We start from the raw sequence: 27,340 nt of genomic DNA on the forward strand, positions 1-27,340 counted from the left end.
TGAAAACTTATGATCGACTGTCGAATCCAGGATCCCCCAAGTATGCCGAAAAGACAACTTGACACACAAGGCCTCAGCCATTGTTCTTGATATCTAGCTCCCAGTGACAATTTTTGCAGAGGTTATATTGTACTCCAGCCAGCTTTATAAACTTGCCCAGGGTAGATGGTGCTATCCCCAAAAACCAAGACACAGACGGCAAGCACAATGGCCACGCACTTACCCGGACTTCACAACAATCCAAACGGAGAAAATTCAAGGAACCTCACATGGGATCACGCAGAGGACCGCGGACAGCTTCACAAACTATTCAATTTAAGGTAACAATATCAGATCACACACTCCAGTTTCTAAGGTAGATGTTTCTATTTTACAGCTAATGCATTACCCCCCCTCGTGCGCGACAGCTCGCAACCGGTCGCCTCGCCGCCAACTAAAGAGATAGATACATAGCGCGGAAGTGAGGGGATCTAACAAACACAGGAAATCAACGCGCAGGTGTTGGTCTTTTATGCGACGAAGGACTTGGTGAAGGAGACGACGGACTCCTTGAGGCGACCCTCGAGGTCCTTGCTCAAGGCACCCTCCTTGTCGAGAGTCTCGAGCAGGCTCTGCTCGTTGGTCTTGAGGTGGGCGAGGAAATCGGCTTCCCAGGTCAGGATCTTGTCGACGGGGACGGAGTCGAGGTGACCGTTGACACCGGCGTAGATGAGAGGAACCATCTCGTTGACGGCCATGGGGGAGTACTGCTTCTGCTTGAGGAGCTCGGTCAACTGGATGAGAAATTAGCTTCTGTACATTTTGATGGATAGCTATGTGGGGATACTTACACGCTCACCACGGGCGAGGGTCTGCTTGGTGGCGGCATCCAAATCGGAACCGAATTGGGCGAAAGCGGCAACTTCACGGTATTGGGCCAAGAAGAGCTTGAGCGAACCGGCAACTTGCTTCATGGCCTTAAGCTGGGCAGCGGAACCGACACGGGAGACGGAAAGACCGACGTTAATGGCTGGGCGGATACCCTTGTAGAAGAGCTCGGCCTCCAAGAAAATCTGTCCATCAGTGATGGAAATGACGTTGGTAGGAATGTAAGCGGACACATCACCACCCTGGGTCTCAATGATGGGCAGGGCAGTGAGGGATCCACCACCGTGCTTGTCGGACATCTTGGCAGCACGCTCCAGAAGACGCGAGTGCAGATAGAAAACGTCACCGGGGTAGGCCTCACGTCCGGGAGGACGACGGAGGAGGAGCGACATTTGACGGTAGGCAACAGCCTGCTTGGACAGATCGTCGAAGATGATGACGGCGTGCTTGCCGTTGTCACGGAACCACTCACCCATGGAGGTGGCAGTGAAAGGAGCGATGTACTGGAGAGGAGCGGCCTCGGAGGCAGTGGCCGCAACAACGATGGAGTACTTCATGGCGTCGTTCTCCTCAAGAGTCTTGACGAGCTGAGCAACGGTGGAGCGCTTCTGTCCAACGGCGACGTAGACACAGTAAAGCTTCTTGGAGTCATCGGTACCGTTGTTCCAACGCTTCTGGTTAAGCATGGTGTCGAGGGCGACAGCGGTCTTTCCGGTTTGACGATCGCCAATGATCAACTCACGCTGACCACGTCCGATGGGAACCATGGCGTCGACGGACTTCATGCCGGTCTGGACGGGCTGGTTGACGGAGTGACGGGGAAGAATGCCAGGGGCCTTAACCTGGGCACGACGCTTCTCCTTGGTGTTGATTGGTCCCTTTCCATCAATTGGGTTTCCGAGGGCATCAACGACACGGCCGAGAAGCTCTGGTCCAACGGGAACATCGACCTGTGATGGATTAGAAGGAGTTAAGGGTCCTGTAGTATGGATCTACTTACAATCTCTCCGGTACGCTTGACGGTCTCACCCTCCTTGACGAGACGATCGGAACCGAAAAGCACAACACCGACCTGGCCGGCCTCCAAGTTCATGCACATACCCTTGACACCGGAGGCGAACCTATTGTTGTTGTTAGCATCGAGTCGTCACACCATAAATCGGGAAAAACTTACTCAACCAGCTCCTCGGCCTGGACATTGCTCATGCCATGGACACGGGCGATACCATCACTATATTCCAACTATTGTCAGCCATTGATTCCCATTGATATCACGATATAGATGCCGGGCTTGACATCGAATCGTGATGTCGCATTGTTGTTGACATACCCGACGGAGAGGACACGTCCGGTCTCGGCAAGGCCAGCCTCTTCTTGGACACCACGGATCTTCTGCTCGAGGATGGAAGAAACCTCAGTCGGGGCAGCCTTAGCCTCAGCGTAAGTGCGGGCCTGGATGGCGGAAGCGTTGAAGGCAGCTGGTGCAGCAATTCTTCCCTACGCGGTTGACATGAAAGTTAGCCGAAAGCCCGAAAAAATGCAGACGAAGCTGTTAGAGCTCCCAACAAAGCTGTCAACCATCATAATCTATCACTCAGCGAACTCAATTGAGTTCACCGAGTATATATCGATGCATTAAGATGACTTCGAGCTCCGTTGGACCCCGTTGGATATTTCGTGGTGGACTTACTGCAGCGACTCTGCCGGAAGCAGAGATTGCGCCCACCGTCCGGCTGGACTGTCGGAGAGCGTTCCTGAACATTGTGACCGTCGTCTATGCTACAAAGACACAAAAAGGAATTAATTGCTTCAGCAATTGAGGAGAGGAGATTGTGAAGGGAGGTGTTTTGGAGATTGGATCAATCGTAAGAAGGGAGGCTTGAAGAACACAGAAGATCGATGCGAGAGAGCCCGAGCCAGAGTCTTGGCATCTCGCTTGTGAGTGGTTGGCCTGAAATTCAGTGCACCCACTCGGAAAGAAACGAGGTATCCGTAGCGATGAGCCGTGGGAAAAAAAATCATGTGCCGCCAACAATATAAACTCTAAATATTGATAGATAATGGTATATTATTTACAGTGACTGGGGATTTATATTTTGATTTTTCCTGGTTTTATTAACTGCTGTAGTCAACGGTAATGCCGCTCACGATGCAGAGATTAATTGCCGGTCTCAGCTTTGTTGGCCGCTCATTACATATTTCTCTCCTCGGATCGGACCACACCGGAAGGAGATAAAAAATAGGAGAACAGGCAAAATAATGCAGCACAAACAGCGGCAACAGCACTAATTGAGTACTTTTATTATAGAAATCATTAATACTTTTCAAAGTCAGAGAGGTTTATAATGGTTTTATTTATCCATATTTAATCTACAGACTTCTATCAACCTCACACGCCCTGTAGCACATGACCGGCAATCAGTCTCCTTCCGGCCGGGTAAGCCGCCATCATAACCCTTGACACCGAGATGCTAGAACTGTAACCTCCGCCCTTATGGAACCTATATACCCATCTGCACATCTGCAGTACTATCTATCCTGCTCTCTCCACCGCATCTCATCGTTTTCAAGATGGTGCCCCCTTTGTCATAAATCACGTGATACGCACAAGATTGAGGGCTTTAGGCCATCTTGTTACTTGAGCTCCCTCAGCCATCTACTATCGAGCCAGGGTATTTTCTCATTTTTCCTTTACTCCATCACTGGTATCATCAACCCCATGGCCCTAGCGTCCAGCTCGACTGCTCTGCAGCCGCAGCTCTCAGCCCGGCTGGACCCATACTCTGCCTCGCCTTCGCTGCCGGGATAACTTCCTTGGCTTTGGAAGCACCAGCGGCACCGTACTGCAGCCACTGGTCTTTCTCGACTATTGATACAGAAGGCAATCTTAATTGAGATATAAGACTCGCACCGCTCCAAGCACCCATTGAGTCAACCGCGCTCAGCATCCCATGACATGGCGGAGGGGCGAGTTTATCTCGCTCTCTCTTTATCTGGCTCTCAATAGGATCAGGCTGTTGATTCTGGAAGGCTGCTTGCCTGTGGTGCTCGTCCGTTTCTGGATGTGCATGTCCATCAATTTTGATAGCAACAGGACCCTGCTGTGCCTGGTTCCTTTGTTGGGACCTGAGCTTCTGGTTTGCACGCAGTTGGTCAAAGGCTTTCCCGTGAACAGGCTCCCAGCCTCTTGAGTCAATGAGAGACTGGACATCACCCAAGATGCGGCTCTTAAGGCCGGGAATATTGGACCCACCGCCAACTAATATCAGTCGTGACATGCAAAATGACCGCACATCAACTGGGAGAAGTAACAGGCTTCTATAAACCAACAGATGCAATGGCAGTTCTTCGTCGTCCAGGTCGCAAGGGTTGATATCCTTGACGAAAAATGCTTTCTCACAAGGCTCGGCCAATTCATTAAATGGTATCTTCAACGTCATAGGCGGCTGTGTTGATGATACAGGTATTGATACAACGTCTTGTTGGTCATTAAATCGTAAACTCTCCATTGCAGCTGATAAGGCGTCCGATGTTTCGGTCCCAGGGGCGGGCTGCGATGGTTTGCACCAAGCGATGCGTGTGACGACCTCCTCGCATTCTTCAAAGCTGATCAGCTTGCTGTCTCTCTCATCGTCTTCTTCGTCGTCATCTTGAAACAGCAGAGATTTTATAGCACGTCCAAGGACCGTCCGCATTTTTAGGCCCAGTAATCTGCTTGCTCTCACAGTTCGGCGGCAAGAAATCTCGCGGAATTCGTACACTCCAGTGACAGTTGTCTCAGCCCAGCCAATATCTATAACAAGAGCCGATCGAAGTCCAGCTGCTACTGCGGATAGCACAGGCGCAGAAAGAAGCGAGATAGTTGGAGGTTGGAAGCTCGTGAAAAGGGTATCGAGAACTGTTGAGAGAAGCGGTAGAGGAAAGTCGGGCGGCAATACCAGGGAGATACGTCGAGACCCAGAGCCGGTTACTAGATATCTTGGAAATTGTCAGTTACTGTAACAAACAAACAAACGCCATATGGAAACGTACTTCGTAATAGCCTCTCTCATCGCCCGTTCAATCCTGTCGCTGACGAGCCCCAGGTCCACATGCCTCAGATCTGGCCTCCACAGCTCATGTTCCTCTCCCCAAGCCTTGCCCGACGCCCTCTGCCGCCAATCAGCCCCATAGCCAAGCTGCCATTGCCGGTAATCGCCAGCTCTCCTCTGTGTATCAGGTCCGAAACCAACGACCGCCTTGGGCAGTGCGTCTCCTGCTAGGCCTGCTCGGAGATAGCGGCTGCCGAATTCGACAATGATGCAGTCTTCTTCAGCGCGCAAAGCTGACGGGGAGCTAAAGTTCGAGATTGAGACTGGACGGACTGGAGTGCGGGGGCTGGTCGATGGAGCTCCTGCGGAGCGGATCTCAGATACTGGCCGAATGTTGGCGACGCTACGGTGGGCAGGCGTTGCCATTGCTTGGCATTGTCTGGGGCCTAGGAAATAGATTAGATTTGGGCCATGTTTTTGCGTCGTTGGTGTAGCGTACGAGGCAACAGCTTGGTTCTAATGATATTTCTGAGATATCAAACGCGATATCTGCAATCGACACTACTGCGGCCTTTATTTGAAGGCTGCCATCTACGAATTTGTATCGAGGTACTCATGTTTAGGAAGGTACGACTGAGAGATGTCACTTAGAGTTTAGAAACATCTATAAGTTCAGATTTTATATTTCTTTTGATGTCAATAGAAACTGTAGATAAAAGCAATGCCTTCCATCACTCTGAATCTATGTTTCCACGTACGGAGTACTCCGTACAGCGTCCACGCTTCAGCCACCCCTGCGTCGCTGGGACGACTTCGGAGCTAGTCCTAACATAAAATAAACAAGAGGCTTAATCAACAACGCCCTTTCCGTCACAATGGATCCAGTAGGCAGCCCTCATCGATAGTACCCTAGGACTCCAGGGAATAGCTTTGCCTCCCAGCTAGGTATCATCATTTGCTACTTTGCATTGCTCATTCGGGGCCATCGCTCTAAGGAATTAAGTTTCGGCTGGTATTGTTTTTTGCCCCACAATATTATGATTATAACAATGAAAACATGGGAATCCCAGGGTATGTTAGGACCTACGACCTATCATTGGAGACACAGTTACTGACGTAAATAAAATCTAGAATATACAATGAGATAGGTCCAGGTCAAAGAGTGTCTCTGACCAAGCTTGCGGTGGAGAAATTCGAGCAAACTGGGAGGCCGTTCAGAATAGCTGTTGACATTTCCATATGGAACTTTGAAGTCCAGGGAGGCAAAGGTGAGTTTGAGTTTCTGTTTCTGCAATTTTAGAACACAGTTCTTACGAATTAAGGTGGCCCCAATCCGGCACTGCGAACCCTGTTTTATAGGCTCGTAAGACTTGCCGGAACATCCGTTCAGGCAATATTTGTCTTTGATGGGCCCGACAGGCCTCTCCTGAAACGGAATAAAACCAGACGCAAAGGAGGTTCCGCATACCTGGCCGACGTGCGGAGAACTAAGCTTTTGCTGCAACTGTTTGGCTTTGAGTCTCACGATGCTCCAGGAGAAGCAGAGGCCGAATGCGCGTTGTTGCAACAACGGGGTTTGGTCGATGCCGTCCTCAGTGAGGACGTGGACACTCTGATGTTTGGCAGCGGTATAACTATCAGAGACTGGTCGTGTGAGGGATCTGGAAAAACTCCTCCGACTCACGTGTCATTATACGATGCCAAAGTCACCAAGGAGGGAAAATCTGGCTTGGACCGAGAAGGGATGATCTTGGTCGCCCTAATGAGTGGTGGCGACTATGATACCGCCGGTGTCGCTCGCTGCGGAGCAAAGATTGCATGCGAAGCCGCAAGAGCAGGTTATGGCAAATCACTGTGTGACCTCGCCCCTGATGACAGTCCCGGGTTATTGGCCTGGCGCGAAAATCTCGTACACGAGCTTCATACGAATGAGGGTGGCTATTTCAGACAGAAGAACAAGGCAATCACTGTACCAGACGACTTTCCGAAGGAGGAAATTTTACAGTACTATATGCATCCTATTGTCTCTTCGGAAGCCGCCCTGTTAAATTTGAGGTCGCGGTTACAGTGGGATAGGGAAATTGACTCGAAAAGACTGAGGATATTTGTTGAGGAATGTTTCGAATGGACTGGCAAATTGAGCGGAAAGAGGCTGATCCGCCTCCTTGCGCTGCCAATGCTGATCTATAAGCTACGAGAAAGACCTAAGAGTGTCGACTCAGGACATGGCAACTTGGTTTTGATAGAGGCCCAAGAACGAGAGATTGTGCAAGAGATCACAGGCGAGAGACAACACTTTTCAACAGATGGCATACTTGAATTACGCTTAACTTTTGAGCCGTTTGGTATAGTCGGGCTAGACATTGAAGCGGAGATTGATGATGAGAGCAACCCGGACCAACAGGATGAATACCTGGCTGTGGATGAAGAGAATCTTGAAGTTTATCAATCGGACAACGAACCGACAGGAAAGAGCAGATCCATGAGCCCTATGAAAAATAGACTGGCTGTTTATGACCCCACCAAACCCTCTAAGACCTGGGTTTCTCGGAGCATTGCGAGAGTTGGTGTTCCTCTCAAGGTAGAGGATTACGAAGAGTCATTAATGCTGAAGCAATCGCGGGCAAACGCGCCGAAACGGAAAGCTGCCCCGAAAGCAACAAAGCATGGCATGAAGCAAGGAGCATTAGATCGATATTTTGTTACAAGCAAACCGGTCGCCACTGGTGCAGCCTTGTCTTCGGAGTCTCCTAATAAGAAATCTGATCATCAACCACAACTGCCTCCGGTATATCTAGCTCCTTCTCTCGACAAGCCGCCGTTGCAGCCGAAAGGGACAACCAAGGAACCTCTTCGGCCACGCCGCGAGTACCGCAAAGCTCCTTCTGGGGACCGTTACTGCCAAGTCTCGCCCAAGCCAAGCAACCCTTGGGCAGCCACACAGTTTCGCTCGTCTCAACCAGTGAGCGCCAATGTGTCAAAGTCTGGAATAAGTCAGTCTAACAAAGGAGGGTCATCTCAAGCAAGTTCAAGCTTAGCGTCCCAGATGATATCATCATATGATATTTCTTCATCCCGTAACTTGTTTCCAAAGAAGCATTCGAGAAATGGTTCACCGCCCCTTTACGTCTCGTCTATTTCCGACGCTGAAATACCTACCGGTTCCGTACCGTTGCCTTCAGTTAAGAAACGGACAGCAGTGACTGGCGATCAAGGATATAGTGGAACATCAAGAACTACTCAATCAGATGCGCCAACATCAAGCCTGCAAATCAGCCGCAAGCTTGATATAGATCTAGGTGACCAATATCTGCCCACTCTCTCAGACGAAGAATACGACGCGCTGCCCCCTCTTGACTATCTACTTTCGCCACTCCAAACGAACACCTTCTCAACTGAAGATAACAAAGGGACACAGAATGCAATTGACCTCATGTCCTCTTCTCCTCTCTCACATTACACCACGACAAAACAAGCCGAATCGCCGCTGGCCATGGGCAAACCCTCTTCTCACGCAGACGTCCTGTCATTTGCCGACAGCAAAGTCCCTCAAAAGAGATTCCTTGCACCCCGAGAAAGTTTGCCCGGTGCCTGGAAGAAATATACAGAGAAGGAAGTAGAAGACATGGAGCGGAAGGGCAGAGGCAGGCAGAAATGGAGGGTGAGCCAAGTTGAGGCCTTAGATTTGACGCAGGATTAGCTTGCTATTGAAGATGAAACGGATAATGACGAAATGTTTTGATGTTCAAAAGAGTATATAATAACACAAAGCCCATGCAATAATGTCACATATTACATGTTATGATCACGTTGAGAGCAGGCTGAGTGGTGGCTTTAATATCATTCTGAGAGATATTGTACCGTCTGCGTCTACTTATCTGAGTGGTTTGGTTCCTATTGGCCTTGTATTGGCACAACCTCGCCCGGTATTATCTGTATTGATCTTCAAGACAGCCAAATATCCCAGTATTCCAGCTCCACATGGTGTCGAGTAGTGGTGCGACGCAACCAACTCTCAAAGCTTTCCATATCCATCGCCGACGCGTGCACTCGCACGTGGTATTAGGTATACCTAGGTCGTTCACGGCGGTGGCACACTGTTGTAGTTTAGCACAAATACTCTTGCGGTGGGAACTGGACCAGACTGACCCGAGGTAGTCCTCCTTGATGCTACCAATCGCGTACATGGATCCAACATCAGACCGCAGACCGATCAACTTGACCCGGACCTGCGCACCCTTCTCGATCACTTGATCCTCATTGTCGGTCCACTGCCACGGCGTCGCGTTCGGGTCGAACTTGATGTCTTTGGAGATAAGCTGTGGTGGGGTGCGATTAGCATCTTGGGAACTTGGCCTGGGTCAAAGTCCTTACTTCTCTGGAGACGAAGAACTCGAGAGGTCCAGCCATGCAGTGGAAGCCAGCTGGGTTCACCGCCGTGACGATGGCATCAACCTGTGCATTGGAAATCAGCTCTACTATGAGGTACAAAAGCACTGGCGTGCCTTACAGTCTCATTCTTGAATGGACGCCAGACGACCGCTCTGTATCGAACAGTGAACTCCGCGAGGCCGCTGCCAGGGATGATGCGACCTTCGGAAACATTGAATGTGTCCATCACAGAGATGATGTAGTATTGTCCGGTACAGGTTCCCTCCACATCGCTGAGGAGCTTCGAAGTGACTAACTCGTGCATGTTCTTGCCGAAGTACGACGGGTGCAGGGTGACCTGACGCTCAAGGTTGTGTAGGAAAAACATGTCGCCGGTTTGGGATCTTGGATGAGCGGTGCAATGTCGGTTGAGAAGGCACCAATCTCAAGATCCACGAAGCTGCCGTGCTAGACTTTCCACAGACACCTCCAAGGCAATTTAGCACATAGAGCACTAGCCTGGCCTGGGATTTCGGCAGAATATGCGCTGTCTTGAGGTTGGGTGTCTCTTGGAATCCGACGGACGCGCAGTGAAGCGCTTCTCTTGTCCTGGCGCAAGCAGATTCTCTTTATAAACAACGGTCAAACACTCTGGCAAGCTCTCTGATCTGGATCGCGGAGCGTGCACAAAGGTTGTCAATGTTTGAACAAGGCAATAAATGAGTGTTGCAGATCTCGTCGAGGTCGTTGGTAGACGCCGATCGCAGTAAACGCGCCCCAATCGGTCGCGGCGCATTTTTGTGAGGCTCAAACACAGTATCGCACGTGACAAATTGATCATGTGATGTATTGCGGAAACGGTGGGTCTATGCACCGGTCCGAGGTCCGCGTTGTGAACGTGAGCTGCATCTTATGTGCGGAGCGTCTCGGATATCATAAACCCCTCAACGCAACAAATATATTTCCCTGTTCGCCGTCGCTATTAATGGTTTTGCTCCCTCCCGGCTGTGGTTGACTTCTGATATTCTACATACCTGATATTATTCCCTTTCTCCTCTCCGCCTAAAGATGGGTGGTACTCTTGACCTGGAGAAGCAGCTATGCTTCGTGAGTATCTCTTGCTGTGAGACCACAACCTCTGGCTGATGTGTTCCTTCTCCAGTATAGCTCTTATCACCAGCACCCGGTCAATGTGGGAATACACATGCTATGCATCCCAATGATTCTGTTCTCATTCATCCTCCTTGTACGTCAAATACTCCGAGTCCGAAGTTTCCGCGTCCCAAGCTCACATCTACGTAGCTCACCAACTCCCCCACGATCATTCCCTTGCCAGAATGGGCCACGATCACGAACCTCGACCTTAATCTGGGCACCATAATGGCTCTCTATTACTCCGTCTTCTACATCCTCCTCGAACCAGTGGCCGGTTCCATGATAACGCCTATCCTTCTCGCCGGAACCGCATACTCCAAGCACCTTACAACCGTGTCTGCGTACCCAGCAAACCAGATTGCCTTTGGCGTTTTCATCTTCTCTTGGATCGCCCAGTTTATCGGCCACGGCGCATTAGAAGGTCGCGCTCCCGCCCTCTTTGAGAACCTCCATATGGCACTTGTTACAGCCCCATTTTTCGAATGGATCGAGCTCCTTTTCAAGCTAGGATATAGGCCCGAGCTGGAGGCAAGAATGAGAAAGAGTGTTGCTGAAGAAACTGCGAGAGCCGAGGCGGCTAAGGCTGCTGGGAAGAACGGGAAGGCACAGTAGTGAAACACGGTTGTGAGACTCTTAAAGAGGGGTTAGCGAGAGGTCGGTCTGGGCTGTACAAAGTTTCGGGGGTGGAAAGGCTTCGGACAGTACTGTCGTCGTCGCATGAATGCGGGTGAAGGACGGAAGTGAAACAGGTGCTGGCAGGAAATTGAGAATACCATCCTGGAGAAGAGCGACTGAAGCAGATTCGCTCGGGGATTTCCCTAATATGGCAAAGCGGAAGGCGACACGTTTCTTTGTATATTCCTTTCGTCAGTAATGATCTGATATGAATTACGATTTTCCATTGACAACGGGGTCTCACATATCACTAATTGCACCCAGAGACTATAAATTGTGCATGATAGCTTTGATTGCTACCAAAGGCTAACCTAATATTATGTCAGAATACTTAACTATATTTCGAAGAATGGGTATGGAAAGAATCGGAAACGACAGAAACAATCGAGCATACTTCCAGAACTGGCTGCGACAAGCGCATCGCCTATATTTCGAGTTAGCGACAACAAAGTAACTGTGAGGGAGTTAACAAAGGGAGATCAGGCATATTTACCGTCTCTCTGGCTGCGATGGCGGCGTGGAGCGGTCAGGGAACCCATGGATTGGCGGTCAACAGGTCGCTGCTGGGAAGACCTCCTGCCCGCATTGACCCATGCACTCTCAACCGACTCGATCTCCATGCTCATCCGATTCAGCTCCTTGTCGGTCGGCATCCCACGATGGTACGATGGGCTCTGTGGGTGGCTCTGCGGTACGTATATTGCGAGACCTAGCTGCTGGTTGGATGACTGGGATGGGCGTTGTGATGAAGAGCGCCAAAGCTCTAGCTGCCGCTCGTTGTTGGGTGGCTGGGAAGGACGTTGCGAGGAAGCACGCCTGGAGTCTGGCTGCCGCTCGCTGGATGACTGGGCGTAGCGTTGCGATAAAGAGCGACTAGGGGCGGGCGGTGGCCTGGATGTGGACGTCGAGTTTGTCGTCGCTCTGTGGGGCCTGAGAGGAGCAGGTGGCAACGGCCTGTCCATGTATTCAAAGGAACCATTGTCGTGCGGATGTGGTGTGTTTGGCAGATGCCGGCGGCTATTAGAACGGCCCCGAAGCCTGCGGTTCGCTAACGAGTATATCGGCGATTCCTCGAAGACAGCAATGTTGGGGTCCTCAAATGGGACACCCGAAGAACCAAGGTACTGGCGAAGCGTGTCAGGGTGGAGGTTCTCCGGCTCGCGAAATATGGCTGTGGCTCTGACGTTGGGCAGCCGAGGAGCCTCGCCGTGGAACTGGACGGCGTTGCTCCTCTCTAGGCCCTGCGGTCTTCGGTCAGCAGGTCGGCGCCTGGTATTACTCCTCTGAAGGTTCGGGTGAGAAATGGGGTTACCAATGTCGAGGTCTGTCTGGTGCCGATAGACTGGGCGCGGCGGTCTTCGCTGGGCGCTGTCGCGGTCTTTTCTGAGTTGCTCATAAGTAATACCGCGAAAAGCGCAGTCAGGACATACCTGGACCTTGTTGCAGTCTCGAGTCTGCTGTGGCCTTCTGCAGTTCCTGGGAGGCGAGCTGAACATCTTCGAGAAGAAGCCTTTTCGGTCCCGCTTCAGCTCTCTAGCTAGGAGATCGGAACACTTCTGTATCTCGGCATGCTCATGCTCACAATGAACATTGAAAATGATGACGGTGCGGCACATCTTGGCGGATGTGCCTCAGCGCCTGGGTGGTTGTATGCCGCTGCCTGCGCAGCTTGGAGTCGGAGTATTGGAGAACCTTGGGTAAGAGTCGATGCTGTCGTTTGCTCTTGGTAATGCTTCTCGAGTGGTCTGAAGAGGGGAAAAAAAGGTTGGGAAGAGACATTCGAGGCCATATTTATATAAAATATTGGCATGGCGATGGCCGCGCCTAAAATTTGACAGTCCGTGGATAGTTCTACAGTTTAGAGACATATATGAAACTAACAAATGAGGCTATTCAGACCGAAACGAGTGTTTCTTTGTGTTCGTTGATGTTGAACAATGCATTGTTGTCTTATCATAGAAAACAGTGAATGTTTTCCTTTAACCTTTGACATGCATCGTGTGTTTATTCTGAGGTTTCAGGCACAGTTTGGACGATAGGCTGCTTCCGCCACGGAATATTGTATGAGCTATATAACTTAGTCTGTAACCTTCAATGGCCGTCTTCGTGAGTCAGAGTTGCCATTCGCCGTTCCGGTCCCGTTCATCTGATGTTTGCTATGTTATTGATTATACCAGGCTGCAAACTGTGCCGTTGTACGACGAGCCTAAACAATTATCGTGCCATCCAAAAGTCTAGAGCATGACCATGTGTCCTAAAGACTGATGCCAGAAGCATAAGCTAATAGAACGCATGTCCTTAGCTGCATTCATCACTCTCTTGTTGATTATCTGAAAATTGTCACACGCGTGGATATAAAAACCTTTCCCACTGGGGATGGAGGCTGTAAAAATGTATTTAATTGAGAATAACCAGCTCTAGTCTAAAGAAAGTATCCCATTTTGGCCACTCAGTCAAGCTGGCAGCATATGTAGAGATATGCCCCCCAAACGCCATGTGCCCCTCTGATTGTCCTTTAGTGTAGGTTCAAACCAGGCACAACCCATCCCGCCATAATCAGCAGTGCGCCCCAATCCCAGTCCGTGTCCAAACTCCCATCGTGGTATTATGCTCTTTGGCAACCATCTCACCGGTAGAACTCTCCCCTCTTAACATTAACCCCGTACTCTCCAACCGCCATCCCCAAATCCTCCATCGTCAGCACAGTCCTCCCCTGTCCACCACCCTGTCCACCTCCTCCATATCCCGGCCGCTGAACACCCAACGCCCCTCCACCAGCTCTCTGCGTCTTCCCCTCCGTGCCCACAGGTGCCGCGCTGGCGCCTCCAGCAGCCCCGACGAGGTTTCCCATCGGGTTATTGGCTGAGGAGCTGTTCGACGAGCGGATCCGCGAGTATTGGTATGCATCGGCGGCGATGTCAGCAACGAACTTTTGGGTCGCGAGAGCGAGGAGGCGAGAGAGGCGCGGGTCGGTTGTGGGTGGTGGGGGAAGCCCGGCGCGTGTGAGGTAGTAGTTTGTTACTGCGTCTGGGATCTATCGGTGCCAGTTAGAATTTGCACAGTAGGCTACCATGATGCTTGGTAAAGGGGAGATAGGCATGGGAAGTGATATAGAAGAATGCCGAGGAAGATGAAAGGCGTTTCAAGATAGAAGTGAGACTAGGATCCGTTGTGGCAAAAGACAAAGGAGGCATATGGGAAAGCAAAACATACAATAGGAGCATAATCATCCATCTTCCCCAGGAACTCCTTCAAGCTGGCATCTTTGCGGCTTGGTAACTTTGGCTCAGGTGCCGGCGCAATTGCCTCTGGGGCTTCTGATACTGGCTCGGCAGGGCGTGCCGCGCCGCTGGCTTGGGGTGAATCTGGCATAATTGCAGTGATTTATGAAATAGAGGTCTGATTTCTTTTGCTTCAGATAGAATTCACCTCAGAATGTCAGATCATTGATGTGGTGATCGATCGTGACGAGGTTGATTATGAGACCCGCGCGGTCGGTAGTTGACTGGTGACGCTAAAGGGTCCAACGGTGGCGCTAGAAGCGGTTATTTATTCCGCGCGCGTGAATGAAGTCCCGATAAGAGATACTATATAGAGCGAACTGCGAATTGATATCTGACTTCGTTTTTTGAGCATCTGGTTCGTTGAAAGACTGTGATATAAGAATTATATTTCTATGTAATAAAGAGTCCTCATTATATTTACTGCTAGAATCTTCTAAACGTATCGATGGTGGTGTTTGTTGGCATTTCCTTGCCTTTATGTGACTGTTATGTAGACCCTTCCTCAGACGCACGAGCAGCATCTAGTACATATTACAGTAATTGTACAAATAACCCCTATCCATTTACCCACAAAGCGCCAGTTCCCATTCCCAACTATATTCACGGCGATCTCGCCTCCTGTTCCTGTTCCTTCGCCTGATCCATGCTTATAAAAAATGCCAGCGCGCGCTCATATGTCCACACCGTCACCGCGCTCGCCGGCGCCGCTTTGACCAAACTAACCGTCAATCCCCTGTACAGCCCCCTCCACCCCTCTCTCCTCACAGTCGCCTTCATGCTTCCTCCAACGCCTCTATAAGCCAACCCACCAACCACATACTGCCGCCTTGTAGGCCCCTGCACCTGCAGCCGCTTCCTCACTAGATCAAGCGGGAAGACGGCAGTCTTGGCAAACACGCTGGCCGCCACACCCGCTACCGCATCTCCGGACCCAAACGGCAGCGTCAGTGTCGCGCTGTAGGGGCGAAGTGTCTCGTAGACGGAGAAAAAAAGGCCCATGTACGGCACGATTTGGATTATTCCTGCGGACAGGCCGCGGAAGAAGCCCGCGGGACCTTCGTTTGTGGCGATGGAACGGATGCCATACCAGAGGCTAGGGTAGACTTTCTGGGTGCCTTGAGCGGCGAACCGGGTGCGCAATAGATCGAGGGGGTATGTGGCTGTAGTAGAGACGGCGCCGGCGGTGGCACCGGCAACGAAGGATTCCGTGGGCGGGGAGAGGGGATGCGTTGGGAAGAGAGACTGCAGGCCGAGTGTTATGAAGCGGTAGGTTGTGAATTGCACGGCGGAGTAGGTGATGTATAGGGCTTCGGCGGGAATGTTGCCTTTCCAGAGAGCAGTGAGGCCTTCCTCACGAAAGATTCGGAGGAGAGTCTGGAGGGTGCCTTTGTAGAGGGGCGGTTGCGTGGAAGGAGGTTGGGATAGGATGGTCGTGCGACGGGGATGGGTTTGGAGTTGAAGGCGGATTTTAACGACATCGAGGGGGGCGATGACAAAGCTAGAGACAGTTAGCTTCTGCGACTTACAGTATCACAGAATTCGAAAGCCATTGGAGATAGTATGAAGAAAGGGCTGCTTGTTGAGGATAAAGACTGGGCAACGTGCTTACCGTGCAATTAATCCGGCCGTGGCTCCAGCGAGGACGACTTGAGTCTTGGAGCCCTCATCCTTCAGGCGGTGGTCTGCGCTTCTGGACATACATCTGGATAGTCCCGTACGGGGGACGTTGCCGAGAGACTGTTTGTTTTGTGAAAGTTGGGGATTTAGCTATTTATTTCGTTGAATTTGGAGATTTGGCCGCTTAGAGACGAGAGGCGTCATAGCGACAGGGGTGGTGCGCGGGAGAAGTTCGGGACTTCCCTCCCCCGCCATAATCGGTGACCCGCTACTCCAGAAGCAGCTGGACGAGATCGATGCCTGTGAGCCGAGGCAGCACTTCTTTCAAATGTTCAATTGCTTCACTTCTTCTAATTTCTGTATATATTTATATATTTAAGAAGTGTTCCCTTATATCCCTATACAAGTTTCAACAGCACGTTTTACTGCCATTGATCGCTGCAATACACTACATATTCTCGGCTGCCAGTTACCCCTCCCTCCCACCCACGGCTTTCCTCGCCGCTGTGGGAAATACCGGCGACGATGTCGCTTTTAAGGAATGCAGTCCTAGGAAGCCCAATTCGAACCGCAGTTCGCAGGAGGTTTGCTAGGCCTGCAGTGCATATCTGCCCTCAGCAAGCGTATGCACCGGTGCAGTCTCGGAGATCAGTATCCACAACGACACGTAAGTTTCTCACAATGCAGTAAAGCATAGTAAGGAGGGTGCTACGTGCCATCCTGGCGCAAGCATCGGATATAGTGAATTGGTGCTGACAAAACCAGAGAAACAGGCAATAGTTCTCACCGGAACACAACCTGCGTCGACATACAAAGCACAAGGAACAGCTCCTTTGACAGGCCACCAGACAACAAATGGCTACCGACTATGGCTCCGTGACGCCTGCTCCTGCATCCTCTGCGTCGACCCATCAACAAGACAGAAGGTCTTTGAAACACCCAAGATCCCAGCCAACATCTCCTACAAAAGCGTAACAGAGAGCAAAGATGGCAAATCCATCTCCGTGACCTGGAACAATGACATCCCCGGATTCGGACCTGAACATACATCCACGTACGAAAAGAAGGAGCTAGAGCGATACGATAACAACCCCGTAGCGGTCGAGAGCCTTCAAGCAAACGAAGCAGACACATACAAGATCTGGAACCGAGACCAGGTCACTGAGAAAATTCAATTCATCGACTACGACAAGTCCATGGAAGACGACAAGACCCTCTTCGAAGTCCTGGAGCAGCTGCGACTCTACGGTCTGGTGTTCATCAAGAACGTCCCCGGCGAGAACGGGCCCGCCGCGATGGGGAAGCGGATCGGCAGACTGCGAGATACGTTCTATGGCGAGACGTGGGACGTCAAGTCCGTCCCGCAAGCTAAGAACGTCGCCTACACTCACCAATTCCTCGGCTTCCATATGGACCTCCTATACATGGCCGACCCGCCCGGATTCCAGCTACTGCACTGTATTAAGAACAGCTGCGAGGGTGGGGAATCTATGTTCACCGATGCCTTCTACGCCGTTAACGAGCTGCAATCGAGCCATCCCGCCGAAACAAGCGTATTAGCAGAGTTCCCCGTCAACTACCATTACAAGAACGCCGGGGAACACTATCGCCACTCCCACCCCACCATCATCTACGACACCACCGCGCACGCCACTCGCGCTCCCCGCCCCCTAAAATACGTAAACTACTCCCCCCCCTTCCAAGGCCCCTTCAACCTCGCGAACGGGACGTCCGACAGGACATCCCTGGCGCGTCTGGCGAAGTACCATGAGATGGTGGGGAAGTTCCAGGAGATCACGGAGAGGGAGGAGAACATATATAAGTATAAGATGGGGGAGGGGGAGATGGTGATTTTTAACAATAGGAGGGTGTTGCATGCGAGGACGGCGTTTGATGTTAGGGAGGGGGAGAGGTGGTTGAAGGGGGGGTATATTGATACGGATGTTGTGTTGAGTAGGCATAGGGTTTTGAGGGAGGAGTTTGAGGGGTAAATGTGGTTAGAAAAGCCGTCCAAGGGGTGGAGTGGATGGTGGAAGAGATTTAGAAGTGTAAACTCGTATATAGATGGCCAATACATCCAAAATACTGCACATTTCATGTCTCCTTGGCTCTTCTTAAGATTGTTTGAGCGGCCTTGGTATTATAACAGAACCCCCAGGGTCAGGCACATAGAGTAGAATATGATCATCAACGATTCAATAAACCACGAAAAGCGCTACGAAGTCCCATAAATCTTACAAGTACATCCCCCCCTCATCATATATGTTCTCTGCAACATCCCCCCCCCAAAATTACTCCCAAGCTTTTCACTTTTCCTCCCACCCATGCACCCACTCCCTCATTCCTACTATATATATTTTTTATCCTCCCCCCTATTTTGCAAAATGCAAATCATACCCCAACCACTTCCTCGCCATCACCTCCTCCACACTCAACGGAAACCCATAAGTCAACGGCACAAAAAACCACCACCCCCCCACCACCGCGACCATAATCACTCCCGCCGCCGCCCAGCTCGCCAGCAGACTCTGACCACCCAGCCTCTCGCGCGCAGGCAGCGCTCTCGCCGCCATGGGGGATCCGTGCTTGGTTCCCGACTCGGCTTCCTCGAGAGCGACGGGCTCGATGGTGAAGATGAATTCGAGGAGGGCGCCGGTGACGAGGCAGGAGGCGAGGTGCGCGGGGAGGTAGTGGTGCAGGAAGAGTTGGCGGCCCATGAGGTAGAAGGGGAGGTAGTGGAGGGCCCAGGCGATGAAGAAGAAGCCTGTGGAGTTGTAGAGGCGGGAGCGGGTGCCTAGGGGAGTGGGTTAGCTTGTGCTCAGGGATAAGTGGGGAGGGGAAATGGGGGAGGGGTGGAGGAGGGGGCTTACGGATATCAAGCGCATCAGCGCCGCGACGGAGAGAAAGCTGGTCCGCAGCAATGATACCAACGTACACCGCAAGCAGCGACGACGCGAGCCACCACCCAACCGGGTTCCCGAGGAAGTAAATCTGCGAGCGCGTATCATTGTGCGTCCAGAAGCTGACACCACGAAGCAGGAACGGCCAGTGGAACGGCTGGCTAGCGTACGGGTGGCTGCTCGTCAGGGCGTTGTTGTGGTGGAACATAGCGCGCTGGACCTCGAACCATTTCTTCAAGAACGGCATTGTCTTCACCTGGCGGGCTTCGCGCTGGAGACGCGGGCTGTCTGTTGGGATAGACGGGATCTCATCGACGAACCAGACGTTCGAGGACTGCGCGACGTTCTTGTTTCCGTTGATCTCCTGCTGCTTGTAGGCCCAGTCCGGGAGCGGGGTGGTGTGGGTCCACATAGCGACTTTGCTGGGGTTGTGGATGAGTTTGAATTGCGCGGCGAGGCTCTTGAATTCCTGGTTGGGCTTGCCGTTCTCGATGCGGATCTCGAAGAGGGTGTCGTTGTGGCGGGTGCCGTGGGCGTCGTCGAGGGAGACGGTGGAGAATTCTTGGTTCGTGGGGTAGTAGGGCGAGGCGACGTCGTGGGAGAGGAGGATGGTGTTTGTGACGACGTGGCGGAGCTTGACGAGCTCATGGTTGCGGACGACGCGGTCGAGGGTGTCTTGGCCGTCGGCGGGGAGGATCTCCCAGTGGTTGTTTGTGTCGTTGAAGGGGTAGCCCGTAACCTGCTGTCCCTGACTGGAGACACGTCCGTCATCGTAACGAAGAGGGTACTTATCCGGGTGGCTGTGGAGGTATGTCTTGGTCTCCTTGTGTCTGAGCACGATGTTGTCAAAGTAGTTAATCGTAACCGCATTGGTCGTCATGAGGTTATCACTCAGCGTCTCCTGGAACTGCGGGGTCATGAAGTCATCACCCGGGCCCGACTTGGTGAGGATGGAGAAGTGAACCTGGAACCAGAAGAGGTAGAACAGGAACGGGACGAAGATGAGACCGAACGCGCGGGCTGCGAAGTGCTTGCCGAAGTCGATCAGAGACAGCGCGCCCTGGCGACGGTTGACATCAAGCAGATTCCACAGGTCAATGGCGACAGCAGCTCCGACAGTGAGGAAGGCGAAGGTGCCGACATACTTGGTCGAAATAACGCAGCTGAGCGCAAAGCCGGTGAGCAGGAGCCACTTCCACCACTTCCTCCCGAACGGCTGGTGTCTCAGCTTATAGAATCGGATATAGCAGAGCAAGCTACACGCCATCGCAAAGACGAGCGTCGCATCCAGAAGGATCAATCTCGTCTGTCCAATATGCGCGTTATCGAACAGCACCAAGCCAGAGGCAACGATACAGGCAGGCAGTGTGTATCCCGACTCCCACATGATATCGAAGACGACCGGGACGGTGAGGGCGCCGAGCAGAGCCGGCATGGCGCGGAAGGCAACGTAGGGGACTTTGTTGGCGATGTACGAGTCTCCGATGTTCTCGAAGTGGAAGTGTCCATCGTAACCCACGAACCATCCCATCAGCGCAAAGAGCAGCTTTCCAAACGGCGGGTGGACATCGAAGAAGTAGGTGCGCTCGAGGTAGTACGATGCGAACTATCCATTCCACCACTCGTCAGCTTACTGCTTCCTCGCTGGGCACCAAACCATCATCCCTAGAGTTTACTCACCTTCCCGAAATGCACCTCATCGAAAACAACCTCATTCGGATGGCTAATACCCCAGAACCTCGTCGCAAAAGCCAGAACCGTGATGATGACAAGCGCAAGCTTATAATCCCACTCCGACGCAGGCGCCTTCGCTTTATTCGCCCTGACCAGCTTCTCGAGCCCTTTGTCGGCGGGGACGGCGAGCGTGGCGGCCGCGGGGGATTTCTCTTTCTTCGGGGCCGGGGCGCCGCGGTGCCGGACTGAGCCTGCCGGCGAGGGAGACGCCATGGCGGGCTGGAACTATAGATCTATTGATAATGATGCGTCAGCGTGTGCTTCGCGGTGGATGGGAGTTTGCAATCCAAGGGGAGAAAGAGCGTATCAGCCTCGCTCGAAAACGGGGGTTAACTAAGGGGCCACGGGGTTCAAGCTTACTTACTTAGAAGAAGAAGATGAATAAAACCAACCTCAATGAGTTGAGGCTCGAAGTAGAAGGAGAAAAGAAATGCAAAAAGGAATGTGGTCGTCGTCGCAGCTCGTGAGGACAGATTCGTCGATTGCCCCTCCGCTGGTGATTCGTTCCGTCGTCTCTCTCAATGCGAGCGAGGCCCTTTGGGAAGGTTGGCGGCGCAAGTGGTCGAGGTGTTCTTTCGCTTATCAGGTTGGGTGGAGCTTAGTGTGGCCGGGCCGGGGTAAACACGTGAAGGCGGCAAGGGGGATGTAAAGGGGATTGGGACTTATCGTTTCTTGGCGTGGGCTTTGAATTAAATTCCGAATTTCCAATGTTCGGGCGCACAGAGTACAAAGATCATGAAATTGGTTTGGTTTGGGTTACTGTGTTGTATATTTTCGTGCTAATGTAACCCTTCAAGCCTCATCGCTATGGCAATCTCCACCTGAAGCGCTCAATGCTCCAACACCGAACAATAAACACTCTCTCTTTCTCTGCTAAGCCACTCACTCACTCACATCCTCCCAACCCCATACTACGAAGTCGTAACACTAGCAGCCCTCTTATCATGATCCTCCAAACTCTCCATCAGCCTCGCCCCTAACGCATCCTCAAAATCCAACTGTGACACCTCCTGTCCCTGCCCTCCCGTCTGCTGCTGGCCCTGGACCCCACCCTGCTCTCTCTCACAATTCACATCCCCCTGCTGTCCAAGCTGCTGTCCAAGCTGCTGCCCATTCTGCTGCGCATCAAACTGCTGCTGCTCCTCCCCCCTCTGCTGCTGCTGCAACCCCTCCATCTGCAAATGATGCCCCCCATGCATCTCCCCCCCCACCACCCCCTGCTGTCCAAGTCCCCCCTTCTGCATCCCCCCCGCCAGCGCCATAATCCCATTAAACCTCGCCTGCTCCTCATCACTCGCCAGCCTCGCGCGCTCCTCCGCCTCCTTCCTCGCCGCCTGGCTCGGCGCCCTCGTCTTCAGCTCCCCGGTGACGCACTGGAGGTAATACGGTACTTCAATATTACTCTTCAAGAAAAACAGTTTGAGGTTCCGCGCTTTGTCTTTGAGTTGCACTTGGTTCCTGTCTTTGAGGATCTCGCTAACCTGCCCCTTTGCGCCGTACAACGCCAGGATCTGAGACCAGTGCGGACCCTTGACTTGGTCTAACCCAGCCATAAGCGCGTTTTCCTCCTCGGTGGACCATGGCCGGCGTTGGCTGGGGAGGCCGGGACGGCGGCTGTGCGGGGATGCTTTGGCGACGGCGGCTTGGCGGGCTTGTTCGTAGAGGACTTGTGTGGGTGCTGTCTGTGTGTGGTAGGGGACTGCGCCGGCGGGGTATTCCGGGGCGTAGCTTGTCATTTGTTGCGGGTGTTGTTGGAGGTGTTGGGGCTGGGGTTGTTGTTGGCGGTCGTATTGGGAGTAGCCTATGCTTTGGAGGGCGTGTTGGGTTGCGGCGCGGGTGGCTTGCTCGATGTCGAGGTCGCCGAGGTCGAGTTCGGGTTCGGGGTGTTGGGGTTGTTGGGGGTCGTGGGTGGGTTTGGGATCGGTTTGCTCGGCGGTGGGGTTTGGATGCTGTTGGTGCTGGGTATGGAGCGATGGAGGTGGTGCGGTTAAGGCATGCCGCCTCATGTATGGAGCTATTAATGGCTCGTACGCCTTCTTGAGATGATCGCTGAGGTTCTTGAGGAAATCTTCCCAGGCGTATTGCTCCGAGAGGATAGCTACAAGATTAGAGCGTGCTTCGTACGATGGCGATGGTTGACTTACATATAGAATCTGGATCGGTAGAATCATTCTGAAGGTATTCCCTCCGCGCATTCGCCTCCTTGACAAATTCAATCTCACTCTGCGTAAGATCCGAGCCCGGATGCCTCGCACGAAGCGTATCCCCAAGGCTAACAGGAAACAGATCATCCAAGACCTCATCTTTCGTCCGCTCCTGCTCCTCCTGCGACACCGCAGAGAGGTACATCTGCGTCTTAAGATTCAAATACAACAACCCCGGCTCCGTCTGCAGCTCCGCCCCATCCGCCACAAACGTCTCGATAAAATGATCATTCAACTCATAGAAGCCCACATCCTGCCCCCCCACCACCGAGGACACAAACGTCGCCAGATTCGTCGTGCGTATCGTCCCGCGGTGCTCCGGTTCGCGGATATTCAGCTCGTCGGCAGACAGGAACGGTTTCTGCTGCGAGTAAATCTTCTTGGTCTGGTCAAACAACGACTTCAGCGTCGCGTAGGCCTGGCCCAGCTCTGACTCGGGCTGCGTCACGATCTTGATCGTCTCCGAGTACGGGCCCTGCGCCAGCGTCGACAGGATCTGCGTAGACAGGCTCTCCAAGATAGGTAAACTCAAAATCCGCATGTACAGATGCGGATCCGCCAAAAACCCACTGCTGATCTCCGCTGCTGCCTCCCTCCCCCCCCCAAACTCCCCCGCCTGATACCCCTCCACCGACGGCAACGGCTCCTGCGGCGCAAAACCATGTTGCTGGTGCTGCATCTGGTGCTGTTGCTGCGGCGCAGGTGCACTAGCCTCCTCAGACGCCGTAGCAGCAGCCGCTGCAATCATAGCAGCGAAATCCATGTCATCCCCTGCCAGCGCTGGGGGAGACGGAACCTCGATGCGCTGGCGCTTTTCATCTGAGGCTGGGGCGTGGGGTGTCGAGGGGGAGAAGCGGCGTTTGAGGGGGGAGTGCTGGTGTGGGTCGTACGGGGGGGGGTCGGCGCTGTACGGGGATTCGTATTTGATTTGGGGCTCTGCGAGGGAGGGGAGTTAGTTACTGGTGGTGAGGAGATGGGGTAGGGGAGGGGGGTGGTGGTGAAGGGGGTGGATGGACGGGGGAGTCGCGTGGAGTGGCTTGGAATGCGCGCGGGTGAGAACTCACGTTCGATAGGCATGGTGGCGGTGATTGCTTCCATATCGGTGGTGGCCAGCCCTATGCTGTCTCGTTTGGAGGATCCGTAGACGTTGGTGTTGAGCGAGATCGAGATCGAGGGCGAGCAAAAGCGGGTGAGAAGTCTTTTGGTAAGGAACTGCCGACATCTCTCGTCACTTCTTTCCCACGGCGCGCAAACGCCGGGGCCGTCCATTAGCTCATAGCCCCAATCAGCGAGACCTGTCGCTTTTGCCCGTGCCCTCACATTGGAGATACACCAACGAACAATCCGGGGAAGGGAAAAAAGAAATTTATTTGAAGAAAATTAATTGATAAGTCTGTAGAGTTGGATGTAGAATGTTTTTATTAAATATATATTGAGGCTCTGAAATTTACTTGGGCGTTTACAGCTACGATAGATATCTTTGCCCAGGAAGCTACAACTGGCGGGGTCACGTGACAATATTGAGTTGAAATGCACGTGATGATATAAGCGAATGTGCACGTGACTATTAATTGACTCTTTATATCCGACTCTTTTCTCCTCCTCCTTCTCCTCCTCCTTCTCCTCCTCCTTCTCCTCCTCCTTCTCCTCCTCCTCCTCCTCCTCTCTATCAACCAAGTGCGACTCTGGACTGTTTGGAATTTGGATATTGACCCATTTGACCGATTGTTCATGCGAAGTACACCGGGTATAATACTGGTAATACTGGACATGCTATACAATACAGTGCGACTCGCACTTGTATATGATTTTCTGTCGGATATCCCTCTTTTGATATGTCTCTGATATGTCTCGGATATCTCTCTTTTGATACCTCTCTGATATCTCTCGGATATCTCTCGGATATCTCTCGGATATCTCTCGGATATCTTTGATACCTCTCCCACTGATATCTCTCCCACTGGACACTCCATATACTCTCCATATACACTCAATAGTCGTACCCACGTACTCGCCATGGCCATGGCATCGTCGCCGATTGTCGCCGCTGTGTCCTCCTAACTGCTGCAGCTTCATCCCGAGCCAATGAATGCCATCCATCAATGCCGAGGACCAACGCCGTTTACCTTGTATGACTAACTAACCTGTACACTGACTACATACAGACGTCATCGGTACTTTCTCATCCACCTAAAGTTAGGTGGAGTACAATGTATCCCCTGTACCTTGCTCAGATGACCCCCCCGCCTTCAACGTACACACCACCTTTATCGCTCCCCCCCCCGTCCTACCCCTCCCCTCCCCCTCCCCTCTCTTATGTACTTCTCCCCAACGAATCTACTTCTTCTTCTTCTTCCTCCTCTATCATCTTTCTTCCTTTATTAAACAACCATATACCCCAAAACTTCTTTCCCATTTCATATCAAGCTATCCTACGAATTTCACGATATCGACGACGTAATGGCTACTACCATCGAGCTTGAGACCCCGTCCAACGGCAAGTACCAGCAGCCAACTGGACTGTACGTTTATCCCCCCCGTCCCGACCCTCCCGTTCCTCCCGCATCAAACCTAGACCCCTTCCAAAACATCACAAACAGCCAACTGACTTCCTTCCTCACAGCTTCATCAACAATGAGTTCATCGAGGGCGTAGACAAGAAGTCCTTCGAGGTCATCAACCCCGCCACCGAGAAGGTCATCTGCTCCGTCGCCGAGGCCACCGAGAAGGATGTCGACGCCGCCGTTGCCGCTGCCAGGAAGGCCTTCGAGGGCGAGTGGAGACAGGTCACACCCGAGGCCCGTGGCAAGCTGCTCGTCAAGCTGTCCGAGCTGATGGAGGCGAACCTCGACCAGCTGGCTGCCATCGAGTCGCTCGACAACGGAAAGGCCATCTCCATGGCCAAGGGTGATGTGGCCGCTGCGGCCGGCTGCTTGAGGTACTACGGCGGCTGGTCCGACAAGATCGAGGGCAAGACCATCGACACCAACACAGAGACCTTCACATACACAAGACAGGAGCCAGTAAGTTGTCCAAGGAACCCGACTTCTCCCTGTCCAACATACTAACAGCCGCCAGATCGGTGTCTGTGGACAAATCATCCCATGGAACTTCCCACTTCTCATGTGGTCGTGGAAGATCGGCCCAGCCATTGCCACCGGTAACACCGTCGTCCTCAAGACCGCCGAGCAGACCCCTCTCTCTGCCCTGTTCGCCGCCAAGCTGATCAAGGAGGCTGGTTTCCCTCCCGGAGTCATCAACATCATCTCCGGTTTCGGCAAGACCGCCGGTGCCGCCCTCTCCTCGCACATGGATGTCGACAAGGTCGCCTTCACCGGCTCCACCCTCGTCGGTCGCCAGATCCTCAAGGCCGCAGCCGACTCCAACCTCAAGAAGGTGACCCTCGAGCTGGGCGGCAAGTCGCCCAACATCGTCTTCGACGACGCCGACATCGACAACGCCATCTCTTGGGTCAACTTCGGTATCTTCTTCAACCACGGCCAGTGCTGCTGCGCCGGCTCCCGCATCTACGTCCAGGAGGGCATCTACGACAAGTTCATCGCCCGCTTCAAGGCGCGCGCCGAGGCTAACAAGGTCGGTGACCCATTCAACCCCGAGACCTTCCAGGGACCCCAGGTCTCGCAGCTGCAATTCGACCGCATCATGGGATACATCGATGAGGGCAAGAAGGCCGGCGCGACCGTCACCACCGGTGGTGGCCGCCACGGCGATGTCGGATACTTCATCCAGCCGACCATCTTCTCGGACGTCACTGAGGACATGAAGATCGTCCAGGAGGAGATCTTCGGCCCCGTGTGCACCATCTCCAAGTTCAAGACCGAGGAGGAGGCCATCGCTAATAGCAACGGCTCGAACTACGGCCTCGCGTCCGCCGTGCACACCACCAACCTCAACACGGCGCTGCGAGTCGCGAACTCCATCCGCGCCGGAACCGTGTGGGTGAACTCGTACAACATGATTCACCACCAGGCGCCGTTTGGAGGGTACAAGGAGTCGGGGATGGGACGCGAGCTGGGCGAGGCGGCGCTGGCGAACTATACGCAGACGAAGACGGTGTCGATTCGTCTTGGGGATGCCCTGTTCGGTTAAGTGTGTTTGGGATGGGATGGGACAGTATGGGATGGGACAGTATGAGATGGGGGATTAAATGAGTACGATAGCTTACGGATTGTAGTAGCCGGGCAAATTGAATCGATGACTTTTTATGAGACTACGAGTTTTTGTGGGTGACTGAGTGTTGTTGTGATAAGTGTAAGGTTCTCACAAGTGCCGCCGATCCTTTGGGATTCCTTTGGGATTCAGGGGTTGTTAATACTACATAAAAATACTAGCGAAGTATGGGCGAGACTTCTTGTTAGGAAGTTGACGTTGACACCACTATTGTGGTGCCAACGTTCTAACAATGAAGCTCGCCACATACTTCGCTAGATCAAAACATATATTGCATGACCGCCGAAATCACGGCGGCATTCTCCCTCAAA

The 27,340-nt window shown here is 52.7% G+C and overlaps 12 protein-coding genes across 12 annotated transcripts; 4 read left to right on the top strand and 8 right to left on the bottom strand.

Moving 5' to 3' along the window:
• Positions 1-174: 174 nt before the first annotated feature.
• On the bottom strand, positions 175-2,729 carry ATP1 (Alpha subunit of the F1 sector of mitochondrial F1F0 ATP synthase). Its single transcript, XM_024472197.1, has 6 exons — positions 2,558-2,729; positions 2,198-2,364; positions 2,042-2,098; positions 1,868-1,988; positions 831-1,817; positions 175-773 (listed from the first exon to the last, which is right to left on the bottom strand). Exons 1-6 carry the CDS (start codon positions 2,627-2,629, stop codon positions 510-512), a joined length of 1,668 nt encoding a protein of 555 aa, XP_024320167.1. The 5' UTR covers positions 2,630-2,729; the 3' UTR covers positions 175-509.
• Positions 2,730-3,226: 497 nt separating this feature from the next.
• VC83_08652 (uncharacterized protein) lies at positions 3,227-5,611 on the bottom strand. Its single transcript, XM_024472198.1, has 2 exons — positions 4,900-5,611; positions 3,227-4,845 (listed from the first exon to the last, which is right to left on the bottom strand). The coding sequence occupies exons 1-2, from the start codon at positions 5,322-5,324 to the stop codon at positions 3,579-3,581; spliced, it is 1,692 nt and encodes a 563-aa protein (XP_024320168.1). The 5' UTR covers positions 5,325-5,611; the 3' UTR covers positions 3,227-3,578.
• Positions 5,612-5,955: 344 nt separating this feature from the next.
• On the top strand, positions 5,956-8,598 carry VC83_08653 (uncharacterized protein; the record flags this gene model as incomplete). The annotated part of the gene is made up of 3 exons (XM_024472199.1): positions 5,956-5,969; positions 6,030-6,166; positions 6,221-8,598. The coding sequence occupies 3 exons, from the start codon at positions 5,956-5,958 to the stop codon at positions 8,596-8,598; spliced, it is 2,529 nt and encodes an 842-aa protein (XP_024320169.1).
• A 381-nt stretch (positions 8,599-8,979) lies between these two features.
• RPB7 (DNA-directed RNA polymerase II subunit) lies at positions 8,980-9,657 on the bottom strand (the record flags this gene model as incomplete). Its single annotated transcript, XM_024472200.1, has 4 exons — positions 8,980-8,995; positions 9,048-9,217; positions 9,273-9,353; positions 9,409-9,657. 4 exons carry the CDS (start codon positions 9,655-9,657, stop codon positions 8,980-8,982), a joined length of 516 nt encoding a protein of 171 aa, XP_024320162.1.
• Positions 9,658-10,337: 680 nt separating this feature from the next.
• Positions 10,338-11,036, top strand: VC83_08655 (uncharacterized protein; the record flags this gene model as incomplete). The annotated part of the gene is made up of 3 exons (XM_024472201.1): positions 10,338-10,376; positions 10,432-10,515; positions 10,572-11,036. 3 exons carry the CDS (start codon positions 10,338-10,340, stop codon positions 11,034-11,036), a joined length of 588 nt encoding a protein of 195 aa, XP_024320163.1.
• Positions 11,037-11,578: 542 nt separating this feature from the next.
• VC83_08656 (uncharacterized protein) lies at positions 11,579-12,715 on the bottom strand (the record flags this gene model as incomplete). Its single annotated transcript, XM_024472202.1, has 1 exon — positions 11,579-12,715. The coding sequence occupies one exon, from the start codon at positions 12,713-12,715 to the stop codon at positions 11,579-11,581; it is 1,137 nt and encodes a 378-aa protein (XP_024320164.1).
• Positions 12,716-13,480: 765 nt separating this feature from the next.
• Positions 13,481-14,719, bottom strand: VC83_08657 (uncharacterized protein). Its single transcript, XM_024472203.1, has 2 exons — positions 14,313-14,719; positions 13,481-14,133 (listed from the first exon to the last, which is right to left on the bottom strand). The coding sequence occupies exons 1-2, from the start codon at positions 14,469-14,471 to the stop codon at positions 13,726-13,728; spliced, it is 567 nt and encodes a 188-aa protein (XP_024320165.1). The 5' UTR covers positions 14,472-14,719; the 3' UTR covers positions 13,481-13,725.
• A 69-nt stretch (positions 14,720-14,788) lies between these two features.
• TPC1 (mitochondrial thiamine pyrophosphate transporter) lies at positions 14,789-16,307 on the bottom strand. Its single transcript, XM_024472204.1, has 2 exons — positions 15,993-16,307; positions 14,789-15,881 (listed from the first exon to the last, which is right to left on the bottom strand). The coding sequence occupies exons 1-2, from the start codon at positions 16,079-16,081 to the stop codon at positions 14,984-14,986; spliced, it is 987 nt and encodes a 328-aa protein (XP_024320160.1). The 5' UTR covers positions 16,082-16,307; the 3' UTR covers positions 14,789-14,983.
• Positions 16,308-16,485: 178 nt separating this feature from the next.
• VC83_08659 (uncharacterized protein) lies at positions 16,486-18,021 on the top strand. The gene is made up of 2 exons (XM_024472205.1): positions 16,486-16,667; positions 16,766-18,021. The coding sequence occupies exons 1-2, from the start codon at positions 16,526-16,528 to the stop codon at positions 17,989-17,991; spliced, it is 1,368 nt and encodes a 455-aa protein (XP_024320161.1). The 5' UTR covers positions 16,486-16,525; the 3' UTR covers positions 17,992-18,021.
• A 229-nt stretch (positions 18,022-18,250) lies between these two features.
• On the bottom strand, positions 18,251-21,349 carry VC83_08660 (uncharacterized protein). Its single transcript, XM_024472206.1, has 4 exons — positions 20,999-21,349; positions 20,581-20,867; positions 18,871-20,506; positions 18,251-18,794 (listed from the first exon to the last, which is right to left on the bottom strand). Exons 2-4 carry the CDS (start codon positions 20,845-20,847, stop codon positions 18,373-18,375), a joined length of 2,325 nt encoding a protein of 774 aa, XP_024320202.1. The 5' UTR covers positions 20,848-20,867; positions 20,999-21,349; the 3' UTR covers positions 18,251-18,372.
• A 33-nt stretch (positions 21,350-21,382) lies between these two features.
• Positions 21,383-24,265, bottom strand: TBF1 (TTAGGG repeat binding factor). Its single transcript, XM_024472207.1, has 3 exons — positions 23,903-24,265; positions 22,779-23,774; positions 21,383-22,732 (listed from the first exon to the last, which is right to left on the bottom strand). Exons 1-3 carry the CDS (start codon positions 24,105-24,107, stop codon positions 21,546-21,548), a joined length of 2,388 nt encoding a protein of 795 aa, XP_024320201.1. The 5' UTR covers positions 24,108-24,265; the 3' UTR covers positions 21,383-21,545.
• Positions 24,266-25,146: 881 nt separating this feature from the next.
• On the top strand, positions 25,147-27,205 carry ALD5 (aldehyde dehydrogenase (NAD(P)(+)) ald5). Its single transcript, XM_024472208.1, has 3 exons — positions 25,147-25,360; positions 25,462-25,861; positions 25,917-27,205. The coding sequence occupies exons 1-3, from the start codon at positions 25,299-25,301 to the stop codon at positions 26,946-26,948; spliced, it is 1,494 nt and encodes a 497-aa protein (XP_024320204.1). The 5' UTR covers positions 25,147-25,298; the 3' UTR covers positions 26,949-27,205.
• Positions 27,206-27,340: the final 135 nt, after the last annotated feature.

The sequence above is a fragment of the Pseudogymnoascus destructans genome, assembly GCF_001641265.1.
Source record: "Pseudogymnoascus destructans isolate 20631-21 unplaced genomic scaffold scaffold_29, whole genome shotgun sequence".
Lineage (NCBI taxonomy): Eukaryota > Fungi > Ascomycota > Leotiomycetes > Thelebolales > Thelebolaceae > Pseudogymnoascus > Pseudogymnoascus destructans.

What these genes read in the sequence shown, in the direction of transcription:
- ATP1 (XM_024472197.1), bottom strand. Translation starts at nt 2,629, where the DNA reads ATGTTCAGGAACGCTCTCCGACAGTCCAGCCGGACGGTGGGCGCAATC. An exon ending in GGACGTGTCCTCTCCGTCGG is followed by an intron (nt 2,099 to 2,197) that starts GTATGTCAACAA and finishes GTTGGAATATAG; the next exon opens with TGATGGTATCGCCCGTGTCC. An exon ending in TCAAGCGTACCGGAGAGATT is followed by an intron (nt 1,818 to 1,867) that starts GTAAGTAGATCC and finishes AATCCATCACAG; the next exon opens with GTCGATGTTCCCGTTGGACC.
- VC83_08652 (XM_024472198.1), bottom strand. Translation starts at nt 5,324, where the DNA reads ATGGCAACGCCTGCCCACCGTAGCGTCGCCAACATTCGGCCAGTATCT. An exon ending in ATGAGAGAGGCTATTACGAA is followed by an intron (nt 4,846 to 4,899) that starts GTACGTTTCCAT and finishes ACAATTTCCAAG; the next exon opens with ATATCTAGTAACCGGCTCTG.
- VC83_08657 (XM_024472203.1), bottom strand. Translation starts at nt 14,471, where the DNA reads ATGCCAGATTCACCCCAAGCCAGCGGCGCGGCACGCCCTGCCGAGCCA. An exon ending in TGGATGATTATGCTCCTATT is followed by an intron (nt 14,134 to 14,312) that starts GTATGTTTTGCT and finishes TGGCACCGATAG; the next exon opens with ATCCCAGACGCAGTAACAAA.
- TPC1 (XM_024472204.1), bottom strand. Translation starts at nt 16,081, where the DNA reads ATGTCCAGAAGCGCAGACCACCGCCTGAAGGATGAGGGCTCCAAGACT. An exon ending in ACGGCCGGATTAATTGCACG is followed by an intron (nt 15,882 to 15,992) that starts GTAAGCACGTTG and finishes AACTGTCTCTAG; the next exon opens with CTTTGTCATCGCCCCCCTCG.
- VC83_08659 (XM_024472205.1), top strand. Translation starts at nt 16,526, where the DNA reads ATGTCGCTTTTAAGGAATGCAGTCCTAGGAAGCCCAATTCGAACCGCA. An exon ending in ATCAGTATCCACAACGACAC is followed by an intron (nt 16,668 to 16,765) that starts GTAAGTTTCTCA and finishes TGACAAAACCAG; the next exon opens with AGAAACAGGCAATAGTTCTC.
- VC83_08660 (XM_024472206.1), bottom strand. Translation starts at nt 20,847, where the DNA reads ATGGCGTCTCCCTCGCCGGCAGGCTCAGTCCGGCACCGCGGCGCCCCG. An exon ending in ATGAGGTGCATTTCGGGAAG is followed by an intron (nt 20,507 to 20,580) that starts GTGAGTAAACTC and finishes TGGAATGGATAG; the next exon opens with TTCGCATCGTACTACCTCGA. An exon ending in CGCTGATGCGCTTGATATCC is followed by an intron (nt 18,795 to 18,870) that starts GTAAGCCCCCTC and finishes CCACTCCCCTAG; the next exon opens with GCACCCGCTCCCGCCTCTAC.
- TBF1 (XM_024472207.1), bottom strand. Translation starts at nt 24,107, where the DNA reads ATGGACGGCCCCGGCGTTTGCGCGCCGTGGGAAAGAAGTGACGAGAGA. An exon ending in CGCCACCATGCCTATCGAAC is followed by an intron (nt 23,775 to 23,902) that starts GTGAGTTCTCAC and finishes CCTCCCTCGCAG; the next exon opens with AGCCCCAAATCAAATACGAA. An exon ending in TACCGATCCAGATTCTATAT is followed by an intron (nt 22,733 to 22,778) that starts GTAAGTCAACCA and finishes CTAATCTTGTAG; the next exon opens with CTATCCTCTCGGAGCAATAC.
- ALD5 (XM_024472208.1), top strand. Translation starts at nt 25,299, where the DNA reads ATGGCTACTACCATCGAGCTTGAGACCCCGTCCAACGGCAAGTACCAG. An exon ending in TACCAGCAGCCAACTGGACT is followed by an intron (nt 25,361 to 25,461) that starts GTACGTTTATCC and finishes CCTTCCTCACAG; the next exon opens with CTTCATCAACAATGAGTTCA. An exon ending in CATACACAAGACAGGAGCCA is followed by an intron (nt 25,862 to 25,916) that starts GTAAGTTGTCCA and finishes AACAGCCGCCAG; the next exon opens with ATCGGTGTCTGTGGACAAAT.